The sequence below is a fragment of the Ammospiza caudacuta genome, chromosome 5, assembly GCF_027887145.1.
Source record: "Ammospiza caudacuta isolate bAmmCau1 chromosome 5, bAmmCau1.pri, whole genome shotgun sequence".
Classification (NCBI taxonomy): domain Eukaryota; kingdom Metazoa; phylum Chordata; class Aves; order Passeriformes; family Passerellidae; genus Ammospiza; species Ammospiza caudacuta.
The window spans coordinates 31369528-31383689 of record NC_080597.1 but is presented as its reverse complement, the minus strand read 5'-3'; the positions used below and the strand labels follow the sequence as shown (position 1 = coordinate 31383689).

At 38.6% G+C, this 14162-nt stretch overlaps 1 protein-coding gene across 3 annotated transcripts in view; it reads left to right on the top strand.

The window, feature by feature from the left end:
- The window catches only part of CNOT4 (CCR4-NOT transcription complex subunit 4), a 76583-nt gene that overhangs the window by 22283 nt on the left and 40138 nt on the right, over nt 1-14162 (top strand). For all 3 annotated transcript variants that reach the window (XM_058804862.1, XM_058804860.1, XM_058804859.1), the window contains exon 2: nt 10863-11106. In XM_058804862.1, the coding sequence (XP_058660845.1) occupies nt 10933-11106 (174 nt within the window). In that variant the 5' untranslated portion in view covers nt 10863-10932. The remainder of the gene's footprint in view (nt 1-10862; nt 11107-14162) is intronic.

The window sequence follows — 14162 nt, the reverse complement described above, 5'->3', positions numbered from 1 at the left end:
CCTTCAAATTCTTCGTGTTGGTTTGACTGTATGTAATCAGAGTCACTAAAAGGCAAAATACTTGATTCAGACTTGGAAATAGTTTAAAGGGGATAGTACAGAAAAGCTGGTAGTCTGTCAGAAGCTGTTACTGCTCCAGCAGTTTTCCTTGAGTTCTGTCCTATGTAGAGGAATGACAGCAGCTGACTATTGCTTCTACACCATATCTCTAGATCCAGAAGTACAAAGTGTTTAATATTTTTAAAGTAAATAATTTTACTGTCTCTGCTTCATCTTGACCTTGTCAAGAATGGCTTGTATGGTGATGACTGGGCAGGGGTTTGATCATTATCACTACTTATTCTATTGTGATCTTCTTCAGTTAAAGGCAAGAGCTCCAGTTAGTAGCCATCTGCTGATGCTGCTGCTCCTAGGGCTGACCTAGGTGTGGAAACATTACCTTGAGACAGAAAGGTGTGGTTCCTGTTGGCTTTATGGGAGAGCAAGTGCAGCTTCAGAGAGGAATCTCAGGAGTTTTTTGACTCTGATTAAAGAATGTAGATTTTATTATATACATACTAGGCTACTTTTCCCTTAATTTTTTTCCTTTTGAGGTCTTTTTAGAAACTTTGAGTGAGACAGGCTCATCCTGTATCCCTCTATCTGTACTATTCAGACTATTCTGGATTATCACATTTCATGCTTAAAAAGACCTGAGAAGGTTTCATTGCTTCCAGGAGGACACTGAGTTATGAGGAATAAAGCTAGAGTCTGCAGAATTAGATGTTCATTTGGATTCCTTGTAAGTATCCACATGATTTTAGAGTGAAATGATTTTTTTTTACCTAAGTTAATGTTAGACATAAAAGTACAAACTCTAGGGGAGGCACTGACATAGGTGCTTCACAGTTTGTGACTAGAGAAGGGATGCAGTAATAGTTTGAGTTTTGCTAGTATAAGACAGCATTTCCACTGTAGTCTATGGCTTTACTTTATGCCAGTCTTCTAATTTCTGGCATCAGCTGCCAGTGAGTTTCAAGATGGAATTGTGGGCACTGAGAAGTGCTTGGACTTTGTCAAAGAGTTTTTATTCTTCTGAGCTCAGTGCTTTGCATTATTACTTGATTAGCAAAAACACTCAAGCTGGAATCACTACTCATCCAGAACCTATAGATGAGCTGGATAAGACTTTCTTTCTGTCTTAAACTTGTTTGGGTGCTTTTCTCCCCTTCCAACCCAACCACAAATTCTTTTTGCTTTCATGGATTATGGAAAAACATGAGAGATTTAATACTGTTGTTGCTAAAAAATCAGTAATTAGGCTGATATTATGTTCATGTTTGCTGTTTAAAATGACTTGAAAATGGCATCATAACTGTTGCTCTGTAAAGGCCAAGTTATTTGAAAATATTGGACAACTGCGTTAAAGCCTAATAAAAACATTTTAATTGAGAAGGTGGAGAAGAAACAAATAAACATTAAATACTCTTACCTGTTTCTTGAAGGTTGTTTTAAATAAACTTTTAACACATACATAAGCAACTTAGAGAATTACTTACAATTTCTTCTGTCTCAGATTTTCTCATGTCTTAGTTAGCATCCTTGAAATTGGGAAAGCAATGGAAGGGAACTGAGGGGTAGTTACTAACCCCAGCTGGATCTCCCATATCCTCATTCTGAAGTGTATTTAGCTGTGTTATTAAGCTTCAGAGTGAATAATTCTTAGTTTTATTCATGTCTCAGTAACAAAGAAGAAAGGTTAGCTTTTACATTGATTTGTACTCTTTCTATTAAAGAAAAACCGCTCAAACAGTCTGTGAAATCACAAACAATGTTCAAGGGGACTCTTGGCTAGAGGCAAGGCATGTGGGGTGGTCAATCCCCCCACGTAAACAGAAAATTTACTGCTTGCTGTGTGTCTTGTGTGAGGGTTTTTTGATAATACTAGTATGTGGCTGCTACACTTCCCTGGTTTATCACTTTGTTATCATTTAATATTGCTGTGACAACTTGGCACTTCATAAGGAGAATTAAAGAATTTGGAAAGTTCCTGATACACTTAGCAGGTTGAGAAAAGAAGCCATAAGCTGTGATCATGCTGATTTGGATTTTATGGCTAATTTTCTGCAAGCTGTTTTGGTAGTTCTTACTGGCTAAAGGAATATATGTGTGTCTTTATAGTGCATGGTGCTGCAAATAGGAGTGCATATCTCTTCAGTGTCATCAGCTTCTATCCCCCTTTTTTGTGCTTGTTCCCCCCTGCCCCTAGCAGTTCTAACTTTCCAAGTATTATTCCCAAGATAATTTCAGAAGTGTGTGTGTTGGCTACTGGATACTATTCCCCCAAGAGCAAAAGTGCTGCCTCTTAATGATTAAAAATCTTAGAATCTTTGTAAAAAATCTAGAGAAAAAATTAATGTATAGTGTGCTTTTGCTCTTATGACAAGTTACATTTGTTTGGTTATGCTTTGTGTGGTACTGTTTCTGTACCTGCTTCTTCAGGGCACATAAGAGAATTCTTCTGCTATAGAGAAAGGCAGTTAGGTAATGGATATTTAAATCTCTGGAAATCCGTTTGCAGGAGTTTTAACTGAATTTTCTTTTTCCTTCATTTGGATAACATATATATCCAGGAACGAATAAGAAAACTGCTTACAGGTTTTTTACACTGGACAGTATAACTGCTGTAGTTTTAAGGAGTGCAGCTGGATAAGCAGGCTAGGACTTCTAAAGATGCTGCAGTGGTCTTGTTCATGCTGCACTGTGAAAATGCAAATCAAGAGGCTTTTTTATAATGTGGAAGCTGAGCTGTCCTTGAATGCAAGTTAAAAAAAAATAAAAATTACATGCTTAATTCTGAGCATATTGTGTTGGTGTTCTGTGCCAGATTGTTCTTCAGTGGTGGTATGACTTTCAGATCAGACCAGTTGGAATATTAAGTCTGTGTGAACTAATGCAGCTGGAGCAACAGGTCAAAAGTAAATCCTTCTGGAAAATTATCCAGAAGGTAATGGCTGCAGCTGAGTTATGCAAATGGATTATATTCAAATACAGGCTTAGTCTTACAGCCTGAAATGGGCTGATTTTCCTGTGTGTGTAAGAATTTCTGGGTCATTGCTCTTTAAAGGATGTGAAGTTCTTCAGACCTGTGCTGTTCTTTCTAATTGGATCTGAGAATATTTGCCATTATTATTAAGAATGCTATCTAGTACAAACTAACACAAGAAACTTTTGTTATAGAATGGCATGTTCTCACCTCTTCTGTGAAGAAAGAAATGGACTGATAAAAACTCTGATACCTGGAAGCTTGGAACAAATGCTGGGGTTTTTTTTCATCTTTTGGGTGAAGGCATCCTACAGAAACGTGAATAGCCTGAGTGGTGCCAGGAGATCAAATGAAAATGGGAGATAGTGAGAGAATTACCTAGGAGACAGGAAGAGAGAGCTGAGCTGTCATGGGAGATGGAAGAATATCCTGAATGGCAGGGCAGAGGGGAAGGGTGTTGGTGATGTGGTGACTGGGGGTGGCATGTTGAATTTTTGTGAATTTTGGAGTTTAAGTTCTAAACTGATCTGCACGTCATGTCTCAGTGTATGTAGCACCTTAGTAGGAACTAGACAGAACACAACATTGTGGAAAAATTGTACTATGGCACAGTGATGTGTAGACACCCCAAGTGCAAAGCAGGTGTTTCATGCTGGAGTGCTGTGTGAGCACCATAAAGACCCTCCATTCCCCAAACAGCCTGTTTATAGCCACCTGTGGTTGCTGTGTGATTGGCAAGTTGGTATATCTAGATCATGTTTCTGACAGTGACTGGTAGCAGATGCTCTGAGGAGAGGCTACAAGGCATGGAGTAGTAGCCTTTTTCCCAGTAATGAGAGATTTAGGGATTTCAGAGTAGTTCAGATGGAACATATTTAATATTAAATGAAAGCAGACAGATTTATTTTTGTTTTAGTATTACATGTTATGGTCTCTGCAACATCCTTTGACAGCAATTTGTGATATATTTTTTGCTGTATACAAATGTGTAGAGGTATGGCTATTTTCCTTCACTTGTTGCTTGGGCATCTACTTTGTCAGAAGGAAATAACCATGCTGGAATATATATACCAATATTACATGGTCTCTGTGTGTGACAGAGACTTAAACTATGTAACCTAATAATTGTATAGCCCATTTCTAGTTCATTATCCAATTGCTTTAGACATGTAATATCTATATATAGTGATGCTGTAAGTACAGAAAATAAAAAATAGAGGCCTGCAGAAAGTGGAAGAAAAGGAATCCTAGAACTGAATGTGACTGAATATGGGAAATTAATTTTTACAATTAGAGGCCAATATTATGCTTGTAATTTCATTGAGTGAGATGACCAACATGCTGGGATAGTGTAGTCTTGTATAATTATGTCCAGACCTTTATGAGCCTGTGGATGAATTTGTCAAAATCTTACTTGGCCTTTTTTCCTTCTGAATAAATTGTCTTGATTCTGTTAATGACTTGTAAGAAAGTAAGTTATCTGAGTAAATAATATCTTACTTGGCATTCATGTGTCATGGTAGCCCTTTATGCAGTGTTCTGGGTGCTGTAACAATAAGCCAATAATGACCAATTCTTGGTTCAGTTTAAATGAGAGAAAAGTATCTTTTTGTGGTCTGTAACTTCTTTTTCTTTGCCATGTAACTGTCTTGAAATAGTTTGTGTTCACTTTGGGTTTATAAAGAATGATTAGTTCCTTTTTCATTTAGCAGGAGTCATCTGACTATTTTTGTTATTAGCTGTCTTGAAGGCATGAGGTAGAAACATCTCAGGTGCTTTCTTTGGCTGTGTTTCACTGTTGCTCAACGTGCTGCTTGAGCAGTTGCTACTTCTAGATGTTTGTTTCTGTTTTTTCACAATACTTGAGCCAGCTTCTGTATGGCTGTGTGATGGAGATGGAGGATGGATTTAGCTAAGTATCATGATGCAAAGATAGTTATGTTTTGGTCTTTTGGTTCAAGTGATGGTACAGCTGCTTATGCTGGCAGAATAAGTCTGAGACCATGAGGGTGAGCTCCCTAGGCACCTGTAGGGAGACACAAAGCAGGGGAGTGTCTAGAGGCTTCAGTTTTGACCTCTGAGCTAAATAACTTGGGGATAATCCTAGCCAGTGTAACAGTGTTTTCAGAAGTACTGAGATGACTGTGTGATTCCTGGTCGTACTTTCCAAACGTTTGGGACTTTGTCAGCGTCTTAACTTTTCTTAGAAGTTGTTTGTCCTGCAATCAAAATGTAGCTCTAGATTATAAACACAGTAATAAACATCCCAGAAAGAGGCCGTGGGGGATGATGGACTTTGTAATTACAGGACATGATTTTACAATCTGTAGTACATTTTGCTTTAAATGTTCAGCACAGTCAGGAAATAGAAGTAGGAAGTGAACTTTTCATTGGTCTCAAATGAAAATTAGCTTGGATGAATTCAGGAGCCTGCTTGCTTGCTACTGAAGTGTCTTTGTTTCCAGTCAGTAACAGACCCATAAAACTCAGAAAAGCATAGCCCCTTTTCAGTACTCCTGAAAATGTTGGCTGTCTCAAATGTCAGTGTTGTAAACCAGGTGATTGTAAAATATTACTGTATTTTGATGTGAGTGAAGGGCTGGTGGAAGAAAGGGACCTCTCTTCTTTGGTAGGGCTCAAAAAAAGGCAAATACAGGGTAGCATGTCAAAAAGATGGAAAATTATGTGGAAGTTTCACAGATTCTTCTAAATTGTGTGGATGACTTTGTGAAAACAGCTAGTCTTGTGTCTGTTACAAGGATTTGGTATGTGCATATGTGAACTTTCTGCCATATGGATTATCTGCTAACTCACCGAATCTCCCTCAGTTCTGTTTTTAAATCAGTAAAAATTGGCTTTTCTTTCTAGTGTGCCTATGAAAGGTTTTATTGTGAAGCTTCAATGAAATGAAGTGATAGCCTTTCTTACTTGCACTCTGAAGAAGTGGTATTGTTTTCCTTCTAGCAGTCGCTAGTGGAAGCAGGTTGTCATAAATGTGCCTCAGCCGACTTAAACGTACCCCCCTGGCAAAGCTGGCCAGAAGGAGAGTGCTGTGCTGACAGAGCTGCTGATTCTCCCCTGCTTCAAGGAAGGGATAGCCCATTATTGCTGCTGTCTGCAGCCTGCTTGTCCTTCTCCCTCCAGCTTGTATGTGGATCAACACGGAGGTGAAGCATAGAAAGGGATGTGATCCTTCAGCAGAGTGGGAGGAGGGGTCTTGCCAGGGGGAGCTGCCCTCCCAGTAGCATTGTGTGGGCAAGCATCTGCATACACTGAAGTTTTGAGACTTCTCATGGCTGATGAATTTCAAAAGATACAAGGCCAGGAAAAAAGCATGGGTTTCTGTTTGCGTAAGTTTAATGAGCCCTTACTAAAGGTTCAGTCCACAGACTCCGACCTGTTTCACTTCAAGTGTCAGGTATGTTTGAACTTTAAGTGAAACATTAGCTAATGCATGTCTGGATATGTTTTTCCTTCAAGAGGCCATAAGTCTCCAAATACTTTCTGGGATGTGAGTCTTTACTGAGTTTTTTCATAACTAGATTTTGAGAACTTTTGTCTGTGACACTTGTGTTTTCTTAAAGCAAGTAGCAAGGCTGGATTCAGTCCATTGTGTGAGAAGAAGAATGTGTTTGTATTCTCTGGAGCTAGCTGCCCCTCCTGGAGGAGAACTTAAACTTTAAGGGACATGTTTACTAAAATGAACTGCCAGCAAATGGAGATGTTCTCATGTCTGCTTTAGAGAGATGAGGAGTGTGTGTCAAGTCTCAAACTGTTGAGGAAAAACAAGGCATAATAAGTTCATTTTTTCCCCTGACTCCTCCCCTCCTTTTTTTATGACCCCTTTTAAAATTAAGTAGGGAAAATATACTGCTGGAAGTTAAATTTGCTTGCTCACCTCAAGTGCAAAAGAGAAAGGCAACAAGCATCTGCATCCGAAATGGGCTGAAATCACTAGGTATATTAGAAGTTATGTTTAAGTGAGCACCCTCAAAATAGTAGGATCACTTTTTCCTCAACTGCTAAGTCCAGTGGATTTTATCAGGAGTAACAATTGTTTGATGAAGCTGATTAGACACAGCTGTCATCTGCTAAGTAAGCACTTAAAGTTAATAAAAATGTCTCCATTTTTTCCATTCCGTATGTGTTTGGAAAAGAACTTATTAGTTGGTACAGTACAAGGGATAAAGCACAGAACTTCATATTTCTGTAGTTTGGATATTACCTTTTACAAAATCACTACACCTAAAGCATGCTGCTGGACATTGTCCACTTCTGCTTCATCTCTGTGCGAATATTTCGGTATAGTGTCCTGTAAACAGGATGGCGAACTGTTGGAGCCATGTTTGACTTCAGTCATTGGAGTTTTGGATATGTATGTACAGATTCTATCTGCCTGTAAAGCACATGTAGATGTGCACAATCTTCTTCCTTTTCTCCTGAGGCATGATTAATTTCATCTCTTTGAACTTGATCCCAAAGACAAAATACTCTGGATCAAGCACAACATATAATACCACCTTTTGTTTTTTGCTATTGCTTCATTACTTTTCCTGTGCTGTTTATCTGGAATTGTTTGGAATAGTCTTAGAGCTGACTAGTTACTCTGTGTTTCTTGGTAGGGCATGAACTGTATGCAGAATGCATTTTTGATGCTTTTCTCTGCATGTTATTCCAGTTTTGAAAAGAAACAAGTACTGTTCCGATGCAGATTTCAGACACAAATCCTGGTGTATAAACCCTTTTGAAATGGAGACACACTCCAGTGGAGAATCCCTAAATGGGATGTTGAATGGTCTGTGGCCAAGTAAATAAATATTTCGTCAATTTCAAGAAACATGGCACACAGCTGCTCCTTACTCCTTGTTGTAAAATAACGGGCCATTTGCTGACTGAAGCAAGCTATTGACATTATTGCTAGCAGCTGCTGAACTCTTGGTGTTAACTTAAACAGCTCATAAATGTTAATTATGTTGCAGTTTTGTTAGAGCTCATCTGCATATCCCAGAGGCACTAGCTAACATGTCATGCTTTTTATCCACGTGAACTGATGACATTTCTTAGTGGAGATTCCAAATAATAACTTCCTAAGTCAGTTCAGTGATTTTACTGTAGTGGTGAAAGTTTCTCTTTTAACTACAGTTTCACTAGTACTAGTATAGCTTTACTTAAATGTGTTTCAATAGGCTCAGAGCTGCTGAGCATGTGATGGATTGAGTATGAAGTATAAAGGAATATACTGAGTGCTCACTGACCTGTTGTTGGGAGATCTGTGACAAAGTTTAACCCAAAGCCAAACTGAGCAAAATCAGTTGAGTTTATCCCTTTGGTTTAAAGTAATTTTCATATTGTTACGGTTTTGTTGCTGTACAAGTGTGAAAAGCTTACACAAAGTGTTTACAGTCTACTGTAAAAGTGTATGTTATCTGCCTAATAACCACTAAAATGTTTTGGGGCCTTTTACCAGTCCCTCCCATTTTTCAGCCAGCGGGGATGTGTTCTTTAAAACAAAGCTCCCAAACAAAGTAATCCTTTTTTCCCTTCAGGTCAGATTCTGCTAGCATTCTTTGTAGGAAACGCTGGTAAACTTCCAGAACCTGGTTTTGAGACTGTCAAAATGATTGTGAATATAGTATGAATGAAAGCACAGATAATGAAATGAAAGCTGCTGTATTATCATCCAAGTTTAACTTTTTGATTGTAGTAGTTTTGACAGTCAGAAAGAGGACAGTGTTGTTGCTAGTGCATACTATATAGAGAAGTTATACTTAGAGTATCTAATAGTTGTTCTCTCATCCTTACTTTTTTGTGGTCATCCAGTGGACATTTTTCTCTCAAGGGCAGTGGTATATGTTTACCAGAAGTACACTTTGTGCTTGGAGGATATACTGCCTACCAAACTAGCTGGAATTGCAGGTAGTCTGGTCTTCTGGTATCAGCCTGTGATTGCAGGTTAACTTGGTGACAATGCAGCCATTCCCATACAAAGCTGTACGCTCTCTGCTGTGTGTTTGGATGGTGCTTTGATTGCATGTGTGGTTTTTTCCTCCTCAGGGTTTTTTCCTGGCTGCTTGTAGAGGAATTTCTGTCCCTGAAGTGGTGTGCAGACAAGAATGAGTATTGTGGACTGATGCTAGACAGATCTGATCCAGTAAGGTGGGGGGTCCCAGCTTGAGCTGGAACCTCTTGGTCTTTTAAGATAGACTTCATGCAAGGAAGTGTGATATGGGGTGAGGAAGATCAAAATACAAGCAATTGTTTGGTTTTTCTTTTTTAGGGGGGTGGGGAAAGTATCAAATCAGTGCTATGTAAGGCTAACATCAGACCATACTGAAATCTGTGAGCAAGGGTTTGACCTCACAACAATTCAGTCATCTTATTTCCAGGGACAGAATTAAATGTCTCTCTTCCTCAGACAGAGGTGTGTGAGAATTGGTTTCTGGATTTTCTCATAAAAGCCTGGAGAAATACTGGATAGTACAGAATCCAGTAGCTTTTGGTTAGAAATGAAACAGAAAACTTTTTGGTAGAGGGGGGACTCCAGATTGTGTGTGTGCGTTTCAGTTATAATTCCACTAGTAATGTTTTGGGAAAAACATGATTGTAAAAAGAATTCTGTATTTTAAAAACTTTAGAGTTCACTTATTTCTAAAGAAGTGGTGTAGTTCATTAAAGCTAGTGTGACAATCCAGCTATCAATTCTGGTCACATCTTTTCAGTATTTATCAATGGGTTTTTAGTTTTTGTTCATTTGTTCCTTTTATTTTTCTTCCAAAGGTCCACCTAAAAATTCTGTTGTTGCCCTTGATTTCTGCCCCATCTACATGCATATCTCATGCAGCAGATGGAGACAGCTTGTTGAGACTGGACACAATTTCATATATCCAGAGTGTCACTTAAATGAGAAGAAAACACCCACATTAATTTTCTCAGTGACTCCAAGTGTCTTGTTTTGAGACTGAAAGTAAATTTCCTGTGCTGCATCCTTAAACTGAGAGTAGAAGCATACTCAAATGGCTGATTTCAGGAAATTAATAGTGACTTGAATATTGGCCTTCTTCAAAATTCTGGTTCAGAATTATCTTCTTGTGGCTGCACTCCAAATTAAAACTGGAGCTTTTTCAACCACATTGTGTGTATTTTTGGCTTTGGTGTGAATTGGGTGCTGATGAAAAAGATAGCTGACTTGGATGGAAGTTTGACGCACGTAGAAAGATGTGTACCTGAAAAATCATGGCTAATGAAGTAGTCTTAAGGCTGATCTAAGATCAGTCTCTGGATCAAAACAATGAGATAGAAAAAATAAATAAATTATCCTGAGTAAGAAGCTTTCCTTGGTTTTGATGTTAATTCTGTAACCTCAAAAGTTTGAATGGATGACCTAAATGTTACTGCAGATCTCATTGTTCCAAGTCTCTGAGCAAAGGAATAAATTGTTCATAAACATTAAGTGCCGCATTCAAGGATTTGACTTTGGGTTTGTAAAGGACTTCAAGAAAGCAGTAGATAAAGGAGGTTTATGTACATACTATACAACAGTGTGTGGTATACACTGATTTCTTTGCAATCTGCATTTTGAAACCCAAACAGGCCAGTGAACTGCCAAAGTGTTTGTCTGTCCAGGTGGGGAGGGTGCATCACCAGTACCACCTTTTTATTACTTGTAAGGCTTGTAAGTAGGAAAAAACAATCAAATTGATTTGGCAGAAACTTGTGTTTTAGTAGATAACTTGTGTGGGGAGAAGAAAAGTGATGAAAACCTGAAATGTTAAAAGGTACAAAAGAAAAGTTGTACACAGTTTTAATAATATTTTTTCTTTTTATTTCCCTCTTACAGACCTTCAAGTGCTGACCTTCTTGGTCTATTAAGTTATTATAAACTTTTGCTGCTCTGCGAACATATAAAGATGTCTCGCAGCCCTGATGCTAAGGAAGACCCTGTGGAATGCCCTCTTTGCATGGAGCCTCTGGAAATTGATGACATCAATTTCTTCCCTTGCACCTGTGGGTACCAAATCTGTCGTTTCTGTTGGCATCGTATTCGCACTGATGAGAACGGACTTTGTCCTGCTTGCAGAAAGGTAAATCCCTGGAACAGCGGCTTGTCTTGCATATTTCACAAGGCTTTTGTATTGTGTTGGTACCAAAGACATCCTTTTCCTTGAGGGAAACGATCATCTAGCCATGGCCTAGATCAAGGGTGAGGTGTTGGATCTTTCAGATTCTGTCTCCCTATGTATTGAAGCTGTTATGACACAGCTGGTCTTGATTTATTAAATTCAGAACCAGATTGGTAGGGGAAGCTTCGGGTCAGAACCAAGGCATGCTGATGCTGTGAGAACTGCTAAAAATAAAAATCCTTTGAGTTGGGGTACTAATGCATTAACAGAGTCTTTTCAGGAAGAATAGTGAGTGTTCCAGCATTGGGTTTACTGAGAGCTAAGGTTCTGTTAAACTGAAGAGCTGACTGAGAAGCAAGTTTATAGAGCACCTATGTGTTTTGTTGTGGCACTGCAGCTTTTTAATTCATATTTTAGTGGATACTAAATGTATAAAAATCTTTGGAAAGATATCCACTGGTGTTAAATTTTGAAGCATTTCAAAGTCTAGACTATTTGTCTAGTATTCTGATCTTGTTGACAGATGCTTGAAGATAGTACTTGATACCTCCCCGTGTTCTTGATGTCTGGCTGATTTGGTTGGCCACAGCTGTAAATGTCAACTTCACTAAGTTGCCTGTTATTTCTTTTGAATTATTTTATTTGTCCTTCTAGTGTTTTGCTTAAACTCATTATTTCCTTTTCTTCAGTGTTTAATAAAATTCCTTTTCAGTATCTTCTTGTCTTTAATGACTTCCCTTGACTGTAACTTTTTTGCCTGGCCTTTCTCTTCTTGTAGTTGCAGCTACTTATGTGTTCTTGTTCTCCTATTATTTAATCCTGTTTAATGGTCCTGTCCCTAGTTTATGCCTCTCTTGTCTTCCTGTCTCATGTTACAGCTTCTTTTTCAGACCCCCAGTAATCTTACTTGGTCTCACTATCTTTATTCACTGCCACAGTATTTTATAAGCACTTCCAGTCATATTTTCTTGCTGCTCTTTTGAGCTTTGGCCACGCTAGAGCTGCTGCTGTTGACCTGTGTTTGGATGCCTCTGAAAGCCTGAAGGTTTTCCCACAGCAACATGTTTAAAATTTCTGTAAATTTGCTGCAATATTTGAGCTCCGTGTTCTGCAAGATAGATCCACGTGTTACCAGCCAAATCCTTCTCCACTTGGGATACCTGCTGTAGATGACACATGCTGTAATTTCCTACAGTACAAGAAGATTTCTACTCTTCTGATACAACGTGAGATTTCTGGGATTTCCTTGTCTAAGTCGCTTTGTTTTCCTGGATTGGTTACACTATTTTTTACCTGTTTGTTATTTGAAGTTTGTGAAATGTATTTGAAGAATCACAGAAGCAGTGTGCTAGTCACTGGTTTTGGGTGTTTGGATTCTTTAAAATATGGTGGCCTCTTAATGTGGAATACTCTGCCCTATGGTTGGATGTGCAAGTATTATGATTGGATGTGCAAGCCTGATTGGATACAGTTTGTTCAGAAAAACTGTTCATGAGGAAACCTCGAGTAAGTGCTATGATTGGAGTGTAACATACTGGCCACTCCTGGAGAGAAAGGAGACATCATCTTTCATAACAGATGAAGATTATGTTGATACATTCTTCATTTATGGACTGCAAGATATGCTTGAGTGGATTTGGAGCTGTGTCGCTGGATTGTATGAGACTGGCCTGAAGAAGTCTGGCTGAGGAGGACATCTCTTCCATGGCACAAAGACATTGTCATGCAGAGACCACACCAGGACCTTGGGAATAAATCCTCTTGAGCTATGGAGTTACAGCATTAAATAAGTGAAGAAGGCATCTTTTGAAGTGTGCTGGACAGAAGGAACCAGGTATGTGTATTTGTGTTCAGTGTGTGTAAGTAGTCACTGTCTGTGCATAGTAAGGCTTCTGGGGAAAGAGCTGAGCATTTTTCTATTTGTAGCTACTATGGTGCACATTGATTGTGGCCACTTAAAATGCTGAAGCACAGAATATGGCAAAGCAACAAAGTTTTTGCAGGAAAGTTTATAGTAGGGGTACAATGGTTTCAACAGGTATGCTATATTGTTACGATGAGTATACCAGTGCAGGATACTTATTGTGAAATGGACTGTGGATAAACATATATTAAAACAAGGATGAGTTTGTTATTTACAATTACATAATAGAAACCTGCTATTTGTGCCAATGTTATTGAATGCAGTGTGACTTATCCAGTAATTTGAGCACTACTCCATGGAGAAGAGCAGTGAACAACCCCATGTCCAGGGGTTTTGGTTGAAGCGTTTGGGGGAGATTTTGGAAAGGTCTGTAGTAAAATAGCTTGGCTAAATGCTGTGGTGGCATATATGCCATTAGATCTTAACTGTGCATTGCATATATACCATTATCTTCTTAAGCTTCTTTAATTCACTTCTAACTGAAAAGATGTTAGCATGTGGTTTCTTCTGCCCAGGGGAGAGTACTTCTGTGTGTTTGAACTGTTATATAACTTAATATCTGCACATGCAGAATATGTTCATGTGGTTGCAGTCAATTGATTTAGTCTGCCTTAAGTTTCCTCCTGTGAATAATAGCAGTCTACAAACATTTGCTTTAGTAAGGTGCTAGTGTGAATTAAATACTGCTTGGAAACTGGTACATCTTAGTATTAACATGTTAAAAACTTTCTAAACTTCATTAAAATCTTCTGAAATAGCCTTGAAAAATGCCTTATTTCTAGAGAAATAGAAATTGTTTCTGTTTAATTCACTAACTCCAAAAGTACCTACTTCAAAAAAATATTGAGCTATCTGGCTTTGGGTTCCTGATGCCCTTCAGAATTGTAGGTGTAGCCAGTTGCAAGATACCAAGCAAGGCTTCTTGTTTTTTCCAGTTAATTGATTTCTTAACTGTGAGTGAAATAGCTGCTAACTAGACAAAATAGAATGAAAATATGCTGTCTTCAGAAGAGACTGCTGTAGCCAGAAGCTGGTTTGCTTGGCAGCAGACTTGCCAGTTCTGATTGTAATGCCAGTGATAATTCTTTGCAGG